At 42.8% G+C, this 20,820-nt stretch overlaps 1 protein-coding gene across 5 annotated transcripts in view; it reads right to left on the reverse strand.

Moving 5' to 3' along the window:
- Positions 1–20,820, reverse strand: part of carmil3 (capping protein regulator and myosin 1 linker 3) — a 112,788-nt gene that overhangs the window by 21,136 nt on the left and 70,832 nt on the right. For 4 of the 5 annotated variants that reach the window (XM_088085304.1, XM_088085303.1, XM_088085305.1 and 1 more), the window contains exons 18-29: positions 15,340–15,409; positions 15,153–15,234; positions 11,823–11,919; positions 11,678–11,732; positions 9,101–9,273; positions 8,039–8,107; positions 7,516–7,609; positions 4,477–4,575; positions 4,250–4,369; positions 1,554–1,667; positions 672–847; positions 485–578 (exon numbers count right to left, since the gene is read on the reverse strand). In XM_088085304.1, coding sequence (XP_087941430.1) covers positions 485–578; positions 672–847; positions 1,554–1,667; positions 4,250–4,369; positions 4,477–4,575; positions 7,516–7,609; positions 8,039–8,107; positions 9,101–9,273; positions 11,678–11,732; positions 11,823–11,919; positions 15,153–15,234; positions 15,340–15,409 — 1,243 coding nt within the window. The remainder of the gene's footprint in view (positions 1–484; positions 579–671; positions 848–1,553; positions 1,668–4,249; positions 4,370–4,476; positions 4,576–7,515; positions 7,610–8,038; positions 8,108–9,100; positions 9,274–11,677; positions 11,733–11,822; positions 11,920–15,152; positions 15,235–15,339; positions 15,410–20,820) is intronic. The other variant, XM_042496966.2, reaches the window with a different exon arrangement.

Consider the following 20,820-nt stretch of genomic DNA (forward strand, 5'->3'; position numbering starts at 1 on the left):
TCGCTTTAAGAAAAAAGCAAAAGCATAAGGCTAAACAACTCTGGCTAGATAATGTGAGCCTCAAGGGCTCGAGTGTTTACTGTTTGGCAACACCGTCAGCTGCTCCCGTCTCCTAGTCGACTTATGTCACTTATTGGCTTTTGTGAAAGTACTGATGTAATCATAATCTACCAGACTTTAAATCCACATTGAACATATCTGAAATTATCAGGGCCGCCCCGATGAGGCCTGTGAGCAGTTCAGGAGGTTTAAGAATGGATCTGTAAAGCTCTCACATTACCAGATAATCTGGGTTTACCATTAGATCAGATCCCCCCTCTGATTGTCAGGAGGGGTGAATCAAGAATAAATCAGCCCAAACACTTCTGTAGTCTGAGCCGAGCCTAAATCATCTTTGCTATGAAGTTATCGATTTCAGCTTTAAAGACGAATACATTTTGTTCCTACATTTCTACAAAGAAGTCATGCAGAAAAGGGGTATTACCAGTACCAGGGTTTTATGGGTTGTGTACAGCTCTTGTAGAATCTGATCCACGATGGAGTTGGTCAGATAGGAGACCACAGACAGCTTCACCTCCCTGAAAAGAGGAGAGTGGAGGAAAACAGAACAATAAAATCAGTATCTTAGCTGAATTCTTGGCTTGGCTTGTTTTACCAGCTCTCCTTCTTACTCGAGGGCTCTATTGATATCCTCAGCTGCTCTCTCCAAGAGCGCGTTGCGGATGGCGGAGCGAGGGATCGAAACTTGTTCGGAGATGGACGAGAGAGGCGGGTTGAGTCTCTCGGCCGCTGAGCAGGACATTGGACACAACTCGCGGCACAGAGACACCATAGAGTCCACCACCACCTGGACACAGTTAACCCAACATGCATCACTACATTGCTTACATGTTTAATACATTCTCAATAAATACACATCGATATCTCCATAGCATTTAATTTTTCATGCACTGTGTTTCTTTATCTGTTCGCTTAGATTTTCATCCAGCTCCTTAACTTCGACTTGTCTTTATCTTTTATTTATGTGCATTGCAGCAATCCATTCATCCATGTATCAGCCACCAACTCTTCAGATGATCTGTTCATCCTCTTCAAGATTTAACTTTACCAGCTCACACCACAGCTGTGCATGAGCTGAGTTTTTGCATTTTAACTGATCTTGACCTTTGAAAATTAGAAATGTAGCCTTGTGCATGAGAGCAAAATTAGAAAGCACAAACAGAAATCTGAATTATGCTCAAGAAAGTTTCAAATTCAATAGAAAGTACCCCAGATTCCTCCTCGGGGTGTGCTGCTTTTTTATCATTCCACTGCTACTGAATCCCAATGGGAACAGAACTGAACCAAAAAAATGTTAAACTGTTTCTTCCCTGTGAATTTCAATGCTACATTTCTTTTGAAGTCAGCATACCTGCACCACACACACAGTCGCACGCCATTAATGGGCAATTTAAATGCAACTAGTCCAGAGCTCAACTTCTGTTTAAAATACGGATGCATCGGGGGAACGGCTGTTGTCTGCGATTACGGCTGCAGTTCCACTCCCATCGTACCTGCAGCTCTTTGTCGGCAGCTTTAGCCAGCTCTCCAGCCAGAGTGTCCAGCCGCTGTTTGACGGGGCCATCCACAGACAACACATGGGCCAACTCACACAGTGAGGGATACAGCTGAAACACACACAAACAGCAGGACAGAGAAAATGTTTTAAATGAATATGAAAATAAAGCATTAAGCACAATCTCGCCTTTTTCAAAAGTCATTTTGAGCCGTGTATTATACTGTTTGATTATTATAATTAAGGTGTAAATAGTAATAACTACTGTAAAACTCCATATATAAACCTAGTCCCTAATTAAATAGCTAGTCCCTTATACTAGCCCAGTATGGCGACACATTCTGTCACAATTAGAGGCGCGGTGTCGTTGCCATGCAGTTCATTCTTATAGAGGTTGTTTGGATGTATAAAACTGGGTTGTTGGCTACCTGCTGGAGTTATTGAAATATTATCTTTTTCAAGCAATTTCTCAGGGTTTTTTTGGTTGTTTGTTTGTTTGTTTTTGGCAAATTTTCAGGTAATTTTCTGTACTTGAGTCATTTCTTCCTTTGTTGCTCATTACCTTCTTCCTTTTTTTAAAATAAATAAATAAAGCAAATTTGCCCAGGTTTCAAAGTGTTAAATAAATAATTTGATTGTATTTCCATCTTTGCTGAGCAACAGTTTTGTGTGAAAGAAAGTAAAAGCCCGCCCCATATAGATGTCTGTCCCAAATATAAGCCTCTTGAGGTGAATGATTTAAGACAATAATAGCCCGGACTATTAATTGAAGTTTTACAGTAACTTTAACTACATTTTATGAAAAATCAGCATATTCTAAAAGCTGATTGTATTACTGTGGACCAAATTACTGATTTTCATTCATATATTATTTTCATTTAAAAGCCATTAAAAAAAACCCAGTCTACATTTGCAGGTTGGGATTTTTTTTTCATGTAAATACTGTTACTTACTGTTGGTTTATTCTTGCCAAGAGCTTTTAGAAATGTCACTAATTGCTGTTCTTTCTTTAGCTTAATTTCATTATCTTTTTTCTTGGTTTAGACGCTGGGTTTTAATCCTGTTTGGCTCTGTTTGATCACAGAGAAAAACAGCTCTGAACAGGGAGCAGTGCTCCACCTGGCTGTCTCCTTTGATGTGTGATTGACAGTCATTAGCCTAATTAGAGTTGACAGGAGGCGAGTTTTCTGCTTCTGTGAAGTGCTGGACAGTGCAGGACTGTTACAGGTGAAACGTGTACATTTGGAGCATTGATTTCTCGCGAGAAAACTTCAGAAACCTCCATGGAGCTTTAATCCAAGTGACAAAGACAAACAATATGTGCGTGTATCATCAGTTTCTAACAGAAGTGGATGCAAAACAAACTGAAATCAGGAGGTGGTGCAGCAGCTCCTTCTGGAACTTTGTGAAGCTTAGAAATTTTCTAATTAGTTTTTTCTAATTAACAATGAAATAGCAGCAATTTTTATTTGTTACGTCCCCATGTTTTACACTCGGCTGTTGAGAGCACTTGCAACATTAAACACTCCACTGTCGCACCAGCACACATGCAACAGAGTGCAATATGGAATTAGTTGTTTTGTTTTTTGGGGGCCGGGGGGTTTTAGTGTGGTTTAGTGGGTCTGTGTACTGATACTCACGTGTATTGATACTCTGTCAGTATTCAGCACAAACAAACTTTTCATTCGTTGGGTTGACCTTTATAAAGCTTCCATGTTCTGGTTATTGATGGCTCATCCTGGTCCAATATACAGTTTATGACACTTCTTTGTTACTGTATCTTTATAGTGTGCCATGTGCCAGTGTTGCCATAGCAACCTATGCCAGGTGGGTTTGTAGTTTGCACAGTTGTCCTTAATTCTATTTTAATCTTACTCAAACTGTTATACCGGCTTGGCCCCTGGACAGTTGCAATCGCTGATGATTAATTTTTATCTGATGTCTTCGGTGATTTCAATTGCTTTGCCAAGTTTGTCACATGTTCCTACAAACTGTTAAAAGTACTGCCTGATTGCTTATTTGTTAATCTTTATTTATGACTATCCAACCAGACACAACCTGGCAACCTAAAATTTGTTTCATTTTCTTATAACTGATGTGTAAAGTATTAGTAAATTATTAATTCACCATTAATGAAACAATGTGTTGAGGGGTATTAACCCTATATGAAGGGTGCCTTATCTTAAAGTGTAAAGTCATAATCTGCCAAATAACTGGCCTACAATACTTTCCACTGAAATGCAGTGAAGTATAAAGTAGCTTACAGTGTTTACAGTGAAAACACACAAATAGATTACAAGTACCTATAAATATTGAACCTACATTAATACATTTGTTTTTGGCCATTTTGGCGCACCAACAACTAGGGGTGGGGAGGGGGGTGGGGGGGCTAAAACTCTCCTTTTAGCCTCATTTTTGGTCTCTACCAGCTCTTGAGGAAAACATATTTCTCTTTAGCTGCTAGATGCTCCACTGTGTTCATTAGATAGCTGCTAACATTTTCTGTCTGCTGTTTGATGATGGGCATCCAGTGAATTTTCAAGAGCTTTTTTATTCTAAAAGGCTAGACATCTGAGTAGACACACTGTAGTGCACTTCTTTCTAGTGTATGCATCACACATCCTTTGGCTTTATGAAAATGATTACAGTTTAAAGGTCACACACAAACACAAAATATAGTGGTAATGTCCTCACAGCTCTCGAGTCCCTGGCTTCTTTGAGGATTTGTCTGGCCGTCTGGACCTCCTCTCCTTCCTCACAGCCTTTCAGGACACAAACCTGCTGCTGCACCCGCACACACAGACGCTCCATCACCTACACACATAAAACATAGAAAAAAAACACATGAATGCATGTAATCGTAAAGTAACATGTCAGTAGAATACACATCAAAATAAAAAAATCTTGACTTGTTCACGCACCTGTTCGGCAGTGCTGGTGACGAGGCCTTGGTGCAGCCTGAGAGCCTGCTTCTGAGAGAAACGCTGAGTCTGGTTGTTCCTAAGCAGGGCACGCTGGATCTGTCACACGCACACACAGAAAACAAACAAGGAGAGAGGGGAGTGGAGATGACAGGTGTTTACAAAGCACAGTGTGCAGGAGACAGGAGACAAGTCCATTTGCATGGTAATAAGGAGACTGGAGAGAGAGTTCTGATCCCCAGAAATAAACGGGATGCCTTTGATTTATTTTCTTGACTCAGCAGGTGGAAGTGTTCACTGCTTAATCATATTATGTAAAGAAAGATAGAATCGGAGGTGGTTCTTCAAGGACTTAGGAGCTGCACAGACAATGTGCAGACAAACAAGGACCCTAACCCAAATAAAGCTTCAAACACTCCGTATGCACACTTAAGATAACAGCTAGAAAATTATCTATGCAGCTGCTTCCACAGCAGAACTATTTTTGTAGCTGGAAAGATCCTACAGTCAAAATAACGTCATGTAAAAATAAAGTTAGATTTGTTTTTTTCCAGTGGGTTTTTTTTTTTGGAGATGTATCAGAAATGCTCCTTTAGCCTCCAAACCTCTGGGGAGGCGAGATGCTGTGTGTGACTGACTGACAGCTGAGCTGCCGGGGATATGGAGTCTGACATGCAACGTAAACAGACTTGCTCTGTTAACTGCAGCTTACAAGCCAAGTGACAAACAGCATTTAGTTAGCACTCATGTTGACAAAAATGACCACACTGTTCACTATCTAAAATGACAAATGTTTATATTTAGCCAGTCTAGCGATGTTAGCGAGCCCACCTTTCTCTGATGGATATTCAGATCTGGATTTTAAAAAGCCATGATGCAAGATAAGAAATGCATCAAGGCAAAAAGAAACACTAAAGCTGAAATAGCTAATGTTTGTTGTCTATATGCAGTCTTTGTCTCTTTTGTTGTCTTTGTCGTAGGCTGCTGTCTGGCTGTCAGTAAATGTCTCTGTCACGCCAATAAGAGGAGGTTACTGCTTTATGCAAATGCTGCTTGAAATAGAATGTTTTGATTGGCTTCATGAAGAGAACATCTCGGAAGACACAGCCAGAGAACGGCACGTAGGCACACACATGAACAGACGCGGCGCCTCCGTGATCAAAAAATAAAATGTGAATGGGCACTGACACCGGAGAACATCGATATTCGGAGCACATCCATGTGTTGTGGCAAGAAAAGCAGCATGATCTGTGAAAGAGATCCATCACCTTCCAGAGTGAGTTTTTAAGTAACAAAATGCACTCTGGTTAAATATTTAAGTCTTTACACTAGTTACCTGTTAGTTTTTGTATTGGTTTTAAATGTATTGTATAGTTTTATGTAAAGCACTGCATGTGCACCGGACAACCACTCAGAATGCTTTTAGTTTATGAACTAGGAAAGTCCCTCAGATCCTCCGGTTCTTTTCTTTTTCACTGTTCTACAAAGCAGAACAAAAACATTTGGTGATGCTGCTTTCAGCCATTACACTTCAAGCCACTGAACAGCCCTCCAGAGGATCCGAGAGGAGCTGAAAATATGAATAGTTTTAAACATAAACTAAAAAACAAAAACTATTTTGTCTTGCTTTTATGTGATGTTTTATAACTTTAATATTTCATATTTATACTTGTTCTATTATCATCCCTACCTTTTTACTCTTTTTTTTTACTATAACAACATTATTGCTCGTCATCATTATCTATATCTTAATTAAAGCTGCCAGCATTAACGTGTCAATTGTGATGCCATTAAGGACCACACATAAGGTGCAATTTTTTTTATTATAAGGTTAATCGCTGGCTGAAATTCTTGTCTTAAAGAGCCTGTACCATGCTGAATTTTAAGGATACAGTGATTATACTGGTATCATATAAAACTAGAAGACCTGAGGAATCCAGTGGTACCATCTCATGCCAGCATCTCAAAGAGAAGGTCAAATAACGCTCAAAAGTTAGGATGAATTTTGACAATGAAAAAATGGCACAAAAATTGGTTCTGCGGGTATCCATGAGCCTCCCACAGAGCCCACTTATGCTAGTCCCATGCAGTTTTTTTTTTTTACTGTCATTTGGTTACTAATCAAGTCAACTGATTTGAACTGTTTTGAAATGCAAAATAATGGAATTGAAAACATACGATTAAAAAAATGTGATTAACTGCAATTCACTATTCAAATTCTGTAATTGAGATTTTAAAAAATAATCATCTGACAGCCCTAATTTTAATCAATTTGACTGTAATTAAGACTTTTTTACATAGAGAACTACAATTACAGCCTCATGCTTGTATACCTCTGCAAACCAGTCAAGTTACAGTTTACATCCAATTTAGTGTCAGACCAAATGTCTCTTCTGTTCCCGGTCTGAGTTGTGATGTTGAATAACGGCCAGAAAACTGTTTGTGCAACATTGTGATGTCAATGAAGTTTACCTTTTTGATATAAAATGGCATCACTTCTTTTTACTCTATTAGACAATTGTGTGTATTTTTTGTCATACCATATGGATTCTTGAATTTTGGCCAAAAGCATGTTTTGTGAGGTCACAATGACCTTGACCTCTGACCACCAAATTCTAATGAAATTATTGTTGAGTCCAAGTGGACGTTTGGAAGAAATCCTCTCAAGATGTCCTTAAAATATTGCAGTCATCAGAATGGCAGGTATGTTACCTTTAATATGGAGATGGCATAAACTGAACTACTATAACAGTTTATGTTCAGGCATTTGTCTGCATTCACTTGGTTTGATATGTAACCCAAATATTTAGAGGGCATTAAAAAGTTATTGGCTTTCTGTATGGCACATATCCCACAACAGCAATATCAAAGCTTTATATATTTAATCTTCACTTCTACTGCACAAGCTAATTAAACTCATTCATCAAACCCATGAATCATCATCCTAATTGTCAGATAATGCTATTAACAATTTGCATTTTTATAACATGATGTAGCAAATTTAGACATCGAAAACTGAAGGCACAGAGCCGTGCTCACCTTGGTCAGGGCTTGGTCCGTCTTCTCTGGGGCGCTGCGGTACGCCTGAGTGACATCACTGAGGGGGAGGGGCATGTACTGAAGGGTAAAGTTGCTGTTAAGTGGAGAGGAAAGAAAGAAAAGACAATATTACCCTTGCAAGAATAAACAGGAAGAATTGTGACGTTAACAAGAACAAACAGGAAACACCCAGGGCACTTTTAACACTTGTCTCCAACTCCTTCATACGCAAATGCACCCACACTCACTTGTACATGCATAAACACAAACTTCACACCCACACACTGTGAAAAAAATGACAGTTTGACTGGCGTGCACGTCAGACGACTGATGAAACGCTGTGTAATAGTAAACATTGTACAGAGATGGTTATCCGCCTTTCATGTGTGTGTGTGTGTGTGTGTGTGTGTGTGTGTGTGTGTGTGTGTGTGTGTGTGTGATCCGTCTTATGTGTGTATCGCCTCTTCAAACTTTTTTCTTTTTTTTTTTTTTTTTTTTGGTGTGTGTGTTCTGTTCCTCTTACTGCTCCAACGCCCTCGCCACATCTTGGAAGCCTGTCGCTGTGGTGTTGTTGCGATCCCACGTCACACTCCTGAGAGGGATCAAACCGGCAGGAAATAGGGGGAGACAGGCACAGAGAAGAAGGAGAAGATCAGTCATTTTCTAATGCTCCTAAAACACACACGCGCGCACACAATCACACACACAGGGGCATAATATCACAGCATACTTATCTGACCACGCAGCTGCACAAACACATCACAGAAGGATTAGCAAGACATTTGTCAGGACTTTCTTTTTTGCTGCATGCACAGAACGAGTCCATATCACAACATTAAGAATGCATGAACAACTGCCATGCAACTAATGAGCTTCTGTGCAGATTCTCCACCTACACTCCGCACTGTCTAACTCCTGTTTTTAATATATCAGTCATTTTCAGCCCCTCTTCCCTTTCATCCATCTTCCTCCTCCTCCATCTCCATCTCTCCTTCCCTCGACTCACTCTGCCCTAGAAATTCAATCAGCTAAGCCCAAATCTCACTCCTTGGGTGGTCTCCCTCTCCGCTCCCTTCATAACTTTCCCCCTCTCTAGTCCATATCCAACCGTTTCCCCCCCATCCTAATACTTCCATCCTACCCCCGTCTCGCTTCTGTCCTCCTTTCCTGTCATTCCTTCTGCCTATCTCAGAGCTTCCATCTGCTCCTTACATTCCAAAAACACACACCTCTTCACTCAGTTTCTTCTTTTCTTTTACTTAAGGGAGGTGCAATACATTGTATGCCTGAAGGCCATATCCCCTCCCTCCGCCGATTCTCCTCGCTATCCCTCCAAGTCTTCAGTCTTACCTTCTTATCTCCTACATGGTTCATGTTTCCCCCCTCTATCTTTGAAGCACTGCACTGAACTCGCTGTTCTGCCTCCGAGCAACCTCACTATATCCTCTCCTCAAACCATACCTAACATATTAATTTTCTCTGACCCTATTCTTTCATCTGTCCTCCTCTTTTTTTTTCTCCTCCTCTGTAATGGTGCGCTCTGATCTGCAGGGAAATCCGCCTTTTTTCTTAGACACACACACACCTGAGTGTGGTGTTGATCTGCAGTGCTTTGCTGAGCATCTTGGCCCCGGAGTCCTCCAGGAGGTTGCCGCTCAGGTCTACCTTCCGTAGGCAGGCGTTGGAGCCCAGAGCGTTGACCAGCACCGTGCCCCGCTGGCGAAGCCTCGAGTCAGCCAGCGAGAGAGACTGCAGGGCCTAGGGGAGGCAGGAGGAGACAGCATGGGGGGAAATAAAAAATGGAAGATGGTGTGTATGATAAAAAGTCCCAGGAGTGAAATAAATGTGAGTAGTAATATTTATGGTAAAGTTTTTTTGGAGGATGGACTCATTAAGTGATGAAAACAGACAAAATCATACATGTATTTCAGGTAGAGCGCAGAAGAGTGTAAGTGTTGAAATGATTCTTATAAAACTTAAAACCTGTTGTTCATCCATGTTCTTGTCAGTAATACATGAACCTGGATGTAAATTAGCTTTTCAAAGCACCTTTTTCCGCTCAAAGCCTCTGTAGTTGAATCATTTATTGTTTTTCTTCTTGCTTAGAGAGGCCCAGTGCATGATAATCTTTTATCAGAAGAACATTCTGAGCAGTGCTTTATGCGTTAAGACAACTTTTGAGTATAAAGTTTGTTTTCTAAATATTTTTGGAAATCATTTCAGTTTTAAAATTAGTTTTAAGGTCTAGCGTGTAGGATTTTGTGGCATTGAGCAGTGAGCACTGAAATATCTCCCATGTGCCAAGTGAGTAGGAGAACTAAGGTGGTCCTATTTAGAGCAAGTCTTTGATTTGTCCATCCTGGCCTACTGTAGAAAAACATGGCGGACTCTGTGGAAGAGGACCTGCTCCGTTTGCACATATAAACAGATCATTCTAAGATAACAGAAACACCATGATTGTTAGTTTTTAAGTGGTTATACACTAATGACAACATAGCTATGAATATAATATTTAATTTCTGCCCATATTTCTGCCTAAATCCTACACACTGGACACACACCAAGTCATTTTTTTAGTTTGGGTACTTTTTAATTAAAAATTCCAGTGTCCAATCATATTTTTGAATTTCTGAAAATATTTTGGATAGGAACCAAGATAGTCATCACCTTTCCCATTACTAAGTTCTTATGGAAAAGGAAATTTGCTAAATTTAAAACAATAGTTTGAAGATTGGAAAAAAAATATTCTTATTCACTTTCTATGCAAGAGTTAGTCTCTCCCAGCTCATGTCTGTATGCCAAATATAAAGCAAGCAGCTAGTCAGCTTTTGTCAGAATAAAAGTTGAAAACATGGAGGAACTGCAAGTGATTATTTTCATACTTAAAGGACAGTTCACCTCAAAATTAAAAATACACATTTTACTTGTAGTTTCTATCAGTGTAGATGGTTTCGGTGTGTTGAAGACATCAGCTGTAGAGATGTCCAATATAATGTAGCTAAATTGGCACTTGCCATTTGCATTTTGCGCTGTCACGAGCACGAGTCTGTAGTCCATGAGTAGATGCACGCTTCCGCGCACTGATGTACGTAGTTGGTGGGTGTAGTTTGGTAGAAAGAAAATAGCTCCTCCATGAAACTGCTCACAACAAGTTCAGTGAATTATCTTAAGTAACTGGGTCATGACTTCTGGAAAGTTTTGAGCAACTGTTGAGTTTTTCAATTGTATTTTTTTAGCACTTTGAGCAACACAAGCTGAGTGCCATCTAGTTTCATTATACGAGAAGGCAGACATCTCTATAGCCGATATCTCCAACACAAGGCACCTCACACCAAAAAAAATCTAGATTGATAAACAGCGATACAGGTAAGAAGAAAAATATGTTTTTTTGATCTTAGAGTGAACAATTTAAAAACAAAAAAGACATAACATGAATGCGTTGTTGGTTGATGGATTTTGTTGCTTTAGACAGAGCCAGGCTTGCCGTTTCCCTCTGCCTCTCGTCTTTTTGTATAGCTAAGCTAACTGTCTCCTGGTTTGTTCTTATTTTCTCGCTTTTGATGCTCGCAGCCTTCTGTGACTCATGTACTGAAGTGTTATCATGGGGCCCCTACCAAAGCAGTCCAGGAGACAAACACAGATGATTCTGATGTTCGTGTTGTCATAACTTGCTGGGCGAGTTGAACAACAGGCCAACGTCTGACAAACTTGCTGTACTTCCTTTAAACTTACACACTGACACCCATCTGCGCCTCTGTTAGTTCGCTCGCACAAACGCATCAGACCGTACTCGGCGCGAGGGCTTCGTTGAGAGCTATCACCATCAACAGTGGTAAATAATTGAGTAAGCTACTTGTCATGCTGGATTTGCAGAGCGGAGAGCAGAGAGAGCCCGGGGAGCCCTGCGAATACACTGAGCCCAAATGAATAATTTGCCGAGCTCACAGACAACATGACTCGTGTGCATGTTCACACCTTGTGTGTGTGGCAGGTGGGAGATTGTGCTTAAATGCGCATGAATGAGGACATGAGAATTTAAACGGCGACAAGTGTGCGCGCAAGATGTGTGTGCGGCTACAAATCTGTGAGGCATGTGTAGGCGTGCATCTGTGTGGAACGCCACAGAGGATTTGTGTACAATATGTTACATAATCCAACTCACACACTCTTCCTCTTGCACCAAATGAACCAGTTTCTGCAGAATTTCATCCAGCACCCTAAGGAGGCAGAGACGAGAGGCAGACATTCATCATCAGTATTGTCTTCACAACCATCTGCACAGCTGGTTCCCCCCTCGCGGGCCGTACCTGCCCTTGATGTTGAAGTTCTTCCCCAGCATCAGGTGTTTGAGGGAGGGGTGCCTGGAGAACGCCGGGATGACAGCCAGCAAGTCAGCATCCAAACCTGCGCACACCACCAACACACCACACGCATCACTGGAGTGCAACGCCAGCAATACTGCGCTCTCCAGAGCCTTTGTGAAAACCCACTTCCAAGAAAATCTTTAATTACATCTTTCTAAGTACAGAAAAGAATGGGCATCAAACTTTACGAGAGTTATTCTTGAACACAAACAAGATGAGATGCTAACGTACATCAAGTCATATTTTTACTACATAAAATTTCTGGTCTGTCACAGCAGTGAGTCATCATTTACTCTGCCAGGTGTGAATATTCCTGACTTTACAAAGCTGTTTTTTTTCTTCTCATGGACTGTTTTGGAACAAAATCTCACTGCCCACTGAAATTCCAAAATACTCCTAATTAACCCCCCCCCCTCACTCCCACCCACTCACATTTTCAAAAGCTCAAGGATGGATGATGCTTGCTGAGAGGAAGTGGTTACCATGGCAAGATATTTCAGCAACAAAGACTTAAATGCCTCATTCAGAGAGCAAAATATACCCATGGTTAAATACACTCACATGCAGTGAGCTTATTCTTGTGTCACTAAACAGAAACTATTACATGACGGAGCAGAAAGGGGTGCAGGGGCTACAGCAGAGATGTGTGTTGAAGGAGACACATATTGATGAAATAAATAGCTTAATGGCTGTGTAGGCATGAAGGCAGTGGTCATCGCTTTTGTTATGGTCTAGAAAGTGGTTCAATAACTGTAAAAAAACTATGCTGTTAGAGTTAGAAAGAATGAACTTGTTGATTTTGTGAAGCATCAGATGTAGGGGTGGGAAGCTTTAGGCACATTATGATTTGATGCTGGATCAAAGGTCTATGATGCAATTATAAAACTATTGTCAATGCAACTAGATGCCTCAAAATTTTCTAAACATGTTTTAATTTGTCTCGCTGCATGAATACTTTTAAAACACTACATTTAAAACACAGCAGATTTGTAATAATCCATAATTAAAATAAACAGCATAAATTATTTCCATAATCTTTTCTAAACACAATAGCAGTAGAAAACAGAAGAGATGTTTTAGCTGTTAAAGCTGCAGTTGGTTAATTCTATAATAATGACTCTGAAACTGTCACTTAGCCAAACAGTTGTACATTAGATGGGTGATCTGAAAAAAATAAAAAAAACAGGTTCCTCTTTATCCTGGAAGTGCTTCTGATGCCATCACAAGACAGCATGTGAACGAAAACAACCAATCAGAGCAGAGGAGTCTATAATGCAGCGGTCACTCCATCACTCCATGAAATGCGGTTAGATGCAGTGCTGACCAATTATGAATCAAGATTCTGACATATTTTAAAGCATGTGATCTAGCTGCCATGTTGGATAAAGCTGAGACAAAACTAAGCACCTTCCACTGGCTGGAGCAAACTGTTATTTTACAGCTAAACAGAACACTAAAATATATTTGTGAAAACTTTAAAATGTGAGAAATAGACCATGCAGTGACAGAATCTTAATACATATTTGATCAGCGCTGCCTAGCTTAAAGTGTTTTACATCACATTTTACAGTTTCACTATACAATTGTTTCAGCTGTAGGGAATATACAGCTCAGACTTAAAAACAATTTGTTTTAAGTTACAGATGATCATAATGTTGAGACATGGGTTTTAAATTTCAAATACTGACTTTTCTGACTCGAGACATAGTCTCAAGACAATAGTCACATTCTCTCATGATGCATCTAAGAACCTTTTTTTTCTTCTTACCCCTAACCAAATAAGTATAAGCAAAGCAGTAGTTGCAAGGTTAAGAGTGCGCCAACAGAATGTTTTTACTGGGTGAAAATCTGTCTTCAATCTAGTCCATCTGTACATTCACAATCCCCACAGACACAGCGAACACTGTGAAATTGTGATTAAAAATACATCATTTTTGATTTTTGATTAATTAAACATCATGCCCCTCTTCGAGACAGGGCTCAGATTAGCTAATAATGAAAGACCTGTTTTAGGAAATCTGCACCGCTTACATACAACACCAACTAACAAATCTGCAATTTATTCAAATTACCAAAACAAATTGAAATGCAGTGAACCTGGGACAAAATGGGTCCAAGACGGTCTGGTGCACCGAGTCTGGGTCATTGCTCACTTTGCCCACTTAGTTATGCAGATTTGAACATAAAAGAAACAGCACATTTCCTTATGAATGAATGCATCAGTGTTGTTTTACAGAGCACTGCGCGAGTTCAGAGCACTAAAGTCAACCTTGTGTTGGGTCATTGACATAAGCTGCTTCATTCATTTTTCACAATCACTGACTCATTCATCAGCTGCTTGGCTAACAGCAATCATACCAATGCAGTAGAGCAGCTCCGACACATCACAATTCCTCAACTGATACACTAATAGTAACCATGTTTGCTGCCGTGGCTCACTCTACCACCCCAACCTCCTCCTTGTGTGATAAGCTTTTGGTGCTGTTGATTTAGCTCAGCTTTAATGTTCATGGACGTTTATTAAGGGGGATTAGCTCTCCCTGCACATCCCTTATTGCTGCTCCAATATTTCAGCTTCCTCAAAGAGCAGCGCCTCTTTAGACAGATCTAACTGTATAAGCCTTTGCTGTTAATTATCAATTCCTTGACGCATGTCTCTCTGACTAAATTTTGTTGGTAGAAACGTTAATAAAGTTTAAATCTTGAAGTTTTCAGAACTTAAATACACCTTAATGCCTATTGTAACTCGCATTTATTGTGATGCTTTACAGGGATATTCCAACAATTCAGTGCTGCACTTCTATAAAAGGGTCAAAATCTGTGTGGCCGAGATATTATGACATTTAGTCTCTATTATTGGTCTAGCTCCAAAAGGCTGGATTCTACAATTCTCAAAATGCATGTCCACTTCTCAAACTCCACACCTCCAGATTGTAACTCAGGCTTTCTTTTTAAAGAGCTGACATAACCCTGATGACATTACTAAACTTTGAGTAAATCAAACTTCACATGTGAAATCTGTCCAATATCCCTTTAGTTCTAAAGCTTGTAACATATAAAATGCAGATAATATTACTGACACTTTCATAACCAGATGCATTTGAAAAGGATGCATTTCAAATAGAAAACTGCCCATGCTGGAGTCCAGACAATGACGGCCGAGATCAAAAGGGTTTCAAATATTCTGCAAATGTGAAATGTGTTTTGATATGAAAATATAAAATAGACCATCTACGTCTGTCTGGTGTGGGTGTGTGTGGACACGTCTCTTACCGTTGTCAGAGATGTCTAATGTCCCCACGCATGAAACTCGAGGAAACAGCTCCTGAATCACCCCAGCACCCGCTGACCTCAACTGTGGGAGGATAACAGAGGAGCGAGACATGATGGGATGGCCACGAGCGTTAATCTGTGAAGAAGATGAGTGAATATACCCACAGCACAGACTAACAGAGCGTACCTCACAGCTGCTGATGTCCAGGTGTAAATCAGTGATATGAGGGTTATTGGACAGACCTAGGAACAGAGCCCTGAAGGAAAACACAGCCAGGGTAGGATGAGAAGAGAGACAGAACAGGGGGACACAAAACCAAAGAGTGAGAAAAAAAGCGAGATAAAGGAGATAAGGAAAGAGGGGAGAGAACAGAATGACAGGTAGAGAAACAAAGGGCCATTAGTTGATGAAGGCAAGGAGAAAATGACAAAAAAACAGAGAAAGAGAGATCAGTCCCAAATCCAATTGCTTCTTTTCCTTCCTCTAACAACCTGAACGGATCATCCAACCGCTCCCCGCCACCCCATCCTGCCCCACGTCCTCCTCTGCACACCTCAAAGTTTTAGAGCCATCTTAAAGGATTTACAGAAAAGTAGCTTAAAAAGAAGATTCCAAGCTCACTAGCTCCCCACCAGAAATCACCTTAAAAACCAACCCTTCAATATTTATTCAGAGGAAGTGGCCAATTGTTGCTCATGCATGCACACACACACACACGCACACACACACACTCAAGCACAGCTGGATACAAAAAGGAAAACTGCATTTGCACATCAAGGCTCAGCTGGAGATTGTTCTTGTGTAGCGAATACACATTTAAGAGTTATGCACCATGAGGAGGTAAAGAGGAGAAGTGCTAAGTGGGGAGTCTGCTCTGTCCGTTTTGGCCAAGATCCACCATGCAGCCCACAATCATCTCAATTGTTGGCAGTTTGCTTTGTTTACTCTGCTATTGATTGTGTTTCTTGGCTACGAGAAGCTACCAGCAGGCTATACACCTAACAGAGAAACTGTTATACAGCAAGATTTTGTTTATTCTCATAGGGAAACTTGCTTTTTTTTGTTTGGCCGCTCTCGGAGTTGCTTTAGCTACAGATCTCCTGAAGCTGGTAAGGATACAGAGTGGTGCACAAAGACACGTCAGCACGGTGGACGCCAGCCAACACGGGGGCTTCAATCTGTGTCCTCTGATTGAAGGCCAGTCTAACAACATAATAGAAAATGTCTCTGCTGTCGAGGAAAGGCGTTTGAAACCTAATGCGAGCCTTGATGATTAAATCTCACTCGTGATTTGGATGCAAACTATGCTCCATATGGTGTTGAGCTATTTTAGTGTTCAAGCATAGCACAACAAAAACTGAAGAAACAAAAACCAAACTTAAAGAGTCTCCTCTTTTGCTGTGTGCTAAAGGTTGGATCTAAAATTTAAAGGGTTTCAGCAGTGATCCTTCTTATGCGTAATTTAGACGGTGCTTATAACTGAAGCACCTTACAGCATCACAAGTGGACACATTTATAGCATGAAAGGCCCAAATGGGAATTCATCCTTTGCCACTTAAAGTCTGACTAAACATTGTCAGCAGCACAAATGGTTGTTTTCACAGAGAGGCAGCATCAGTAAAAACTGCTGGTAACACACTTGAAGGGGTGGTCAGTTTGAAAAAAATGGGCTGCATCTGTTGTCTTAGGCCTGTCAGGATAACCACTTTTGTTGTCCCAGAAATAATAATTGTGATAAACAATATTATTGTCATTTCATAACCATTTTATGCCACTGAAATAATGATAATATAATGGCATAATAATCCAAGTGCGCCTTTTTTTAGAGACTTTTAATTCTTACGAATATTCAAACATTGGAATTGGAATATGGAAACAAAGTATTTTCACATTTTTAAATGTGTAGATATGATAAATATAATAATGTGTACAATGCAGTGTTTCCCACGAGATGAGAATATTTGAGTTATAGTAGCTATTGACCAGGGTGGCGGTTCAGCAAATTTCCTCCTTTTTCTTATCTTGCGTGTGTCTGTTTTTTATCATTCTGTGGCACCTCCCTAATTCTCGTGTTTTTGCAGGTCCATCAACGCAGTTTGAGGAGTTTGTGACACACAAGGTGGATAACTGGTCTGTCAATCCAGTCCGAGTTGATCAATTTTTCGTTTGGTTGCCAGGGGCTGGCAACTAACGACTATCGGGACGGTGCGTCTTCCACTCCAAACATGCAGTTGCTAGCTACTGGTAAGCAACTCTGTGTTGTCTTTGAAGTGTTATTTTATTTTTCTTCATCACTAAACCCAAGTCTTATGATTGTTGCAAAAACCCTACTGTTAATGCTAACTGCTAATTGGCTAAATGATCAAGGTCGTGTTCATATATCGTACGATAAGTCGATGATGTAATTATTGTAACAGGCCCGCATATGTTACGAGCCCTCGTCACAGCTAAACATATCATTTAGCTCACTATTGGACTACACATTTATGTGAATATTCAGCTGCTCAACCTTAAACAAGGAAGAAAGCCTGGCTCCAATGATAAATGTCATGGTTCCTGCATCCTCCTCCCCCTCACTGCCAGTAAATTTCCATTCACCTTCCTCTGACCTGCTCCACCTTCAAGCCACGCCCACTGCTGCAGCCTGCTCTCCCACAGCTGCAGCTCATCACCAATCAACCCGGTATTTAAGACACTCCTGTTCACACACTCATTGCCAGATCGTCCTCTGCAGCATGCATGTCTTTCCAGCACTCTCCAAACAGATCACCCGTTGCACTCTGCCTGTCCCTCGACCTGCTCTCCTGACTCCTCGTGAACCTACCTGCCTTCTGTCCCCGACCACGTGCTCAGTTTCGGCATTCCGGAAATCTGACGGATTCACTGGTAAAGACCTCTCTGCTCTGCTTCGACGATTCTCCTGCCTGATCCCTGCTGGTGCTGTTGTTTCCGTGGACGGACTTCCCGGTAACCGAACCCCTGCCTGCCCTCGACCACCTCTCCGCTCGATCCCCGACAACGCTCACACACGTGTTGTCGGCTCACGGAGCTACGGGGTTTCCTCGCCACCAGCCACCGAGGGTACAAGCTTCGTGTCTTCGCTTCGTGTGACTCCCAGAGACATTGCTAGGGCTCACAGCCCGAAGAACGAACTCTCAGTCTGTATCCTGTTTTCCATTCGTGTTGGTTTTAATAAAAGTTATTACCAACTGCCAGTGAAGCGTACTGTACTGCATCTGGGTCCTCCATACACCCGTTACAGCAATGCGATCTGGCCAGAAATGGACCCAGCAGACTCCGGTGCTCTTCAGTCCCGCCCTAGCCCGAGTTGAGGAATGCTTCAACAGCACGAAGCTCAACTCACTCTCAAACGCGGCGGAGGCTGCCAGTCTGCTTCAGTGTTGAACGGGCGCTAACTCAGCTAGCCACGCAGGTACAACAGATGGCAACCACGCTGACTCACCACGCGGCCCAGCTCCGGCTCCTGCCCAGCCCGTTCAAGCACCTACGTCATCATCCTGCGCCGCTCCAGAACCCCGGGTAGGGGCTCCTGAACGCTACGCCGGAGATCCTGAGGGTTGCAACCCGTTCCTAACTAACTGTTCCATCCTGTTCGCATTGCAACCCCACACCTTCGCCTCAGAAGCAGCCAGAGTCGCCTTCGCCATTAACCACCTCACGGGTCGAGCTCGCCTATGGGGAACGGGCAGAATGGGAGAGGGGCACGCCAGCCTGCTTGTCGCTTCCTGCCTTCGCTGAGGAATTACGCAAGGTTTTTGGTCCGATTCCTGTGGGTCCAGACGTCACTGGGGGGCTCCTGAATCAACGCCAGGGTAATCGATCCGTCGCTGACTTCGCCATTGAGTTCCGCACGACAGCTCGCCTGAGTGATTGGAACCTGACGGCCCAGTGTGACGCACCTGAGCGTGTCTCGCCCATACATCAAAGATGAATTGGTTTCTTGATCTTCCACATTCCTTGGGACGGCTTGATCGAACTCACCACTGCTTGGACAGACGTAATCCTGGCGAGGAGAAAGGAACGGCTCCTGGAGGGGGAGGCTGCTGACTCTCGCCATTCAGCCTGGTCCCTCCTCCAGCCCTTCCTCGAACTCTGTACAGGGACTGAACCCATGCAGGTGGGTCGCACCCGGCTGACAGCCGAGGAGCGGGAGAGAGGCAGCGTCAGGACAACCTCTGTCTGTATTGTGGTCGCCGGACACTTCGTTTCCGCTGTCTGCAAAAAGGGCGGGCTCAGCAGTAAAAGGGGGCATTCTGCTGAGCCGATCCCGGAACCCGGCCTCCAATCCACGTCCTCTGTTCCATGCCCAGCTCCAGCTCAAGGAGGGACTCTACACCCTCGCCACATTTATTGACTTTGGGGCAGATGTTAACCTGATTGACGAGGAGCTCGCTCGTCAGTTAGGGGTGCAACAGGTTCCCCTTCCTCGTCCTGTGCCTGCCAGCGCCCTGGATGGTCATCTGTTGGGGACCGTCACTCATCAAACTACTCCCATCGCCATGCAATTAGCGGGGGAACACCACGAGACTATCCAGTTTCACGCTTTGAGGTCCCCAAACCTGCCCCTGATCCTGGGATATCCCTGGCCTACCGACATAACCCTCACATAGACTGGTCCACTGGCTCGATCCTGAACTGGAGTCCGCCGTGTCAACAGGTCTGCTCTTTAAACGCACCGAGCAAACCTGCTCCATCCCTCTGTTCCGGTTCTCCCGGATGTTTCCATGGTGCCGCCAGAATACCACGACTTCGGGAGGTATTCAACAAGGCATCGGCTACTTCTTCCTCCTCACCGAGCCTACGATTGTGCCATCGACCTCCTTCCGGTTCTACCCACCCAAGGGGCGTCTCTACTCCCTCTCCGGGCCAGAGAGGGAGGCCATGGAGATCTACATCAACTCTCTGGCTTGGCATCATCCGCCTTCTCGCCTCCGGCTGGGGCAGGGTTCTTCTTCGTGGGGAAGAAGGATGGCTCTTCCGCCCCTGCATTGATTACCGGGCCTGAATGACATTACGTGAAAAACCGTTATCCTCTCCTCTCATTGCCTCCGCTTTGGAACTGTGACAAGGCGCCACTATCTTGACCAAGTTGGACCTCCGTAATGCTTATCACCTGGTCCGGATCAGAGAGGGAGACGAGTGGAAGACGGGCGCTCAACACACCCAATGGGCATTACGAATACCTGGTGATGCCGTTTGGACTCACCAACGCCCCAGCAGTCTTTTCAGGCGTTAATCAACGTATGTGCTGAGAGACTTCCTGAATAAGTTTGTTTTGTGTACCTGGACGACATCTTGATTTTCTCTCAGTCCCGCCAAGACCATGTTCATCATGTCCAGACAGTCCTGCAACGCCTGCTACAGAATTCTTTGTTCGTCAAGGCGGAGAAATGTGAATTCCACGCCGCCTCCGCCTCCTTCCTGGGCTACATCATTGGGCACAACCGGATGGAGATGGATCCCGCCAAAGTCTCTGCCGCTTCCGCCTGGCCTGTTCCTGACTCACGAAACAACTCCAGCGCTTCCTGGGTTTCAAGGAACTTTTACCGAGATTCATCCGGGTTACAGCACTGTGGCAGCGCCTCTCTCTGCACTCACCTCACCCAAGATCCCGTTTCATTGGTCCTCGCCGCTAATGAAGCTTTC

This window comes from Plectropomus leopardus, chromosome 12, assembly GCF_026936395.1.
Source record: "Plectropomus leopardus strain MGB_pleo_1.0 chromosome 12, ASM2693639v1, whole genome shotgun sequence".
NCBI lineage: Eukaryota > Metazoa > Chordata > Actinopteri > Perciformes > Serranidae > Plectropomus > Plectropomus leopardus.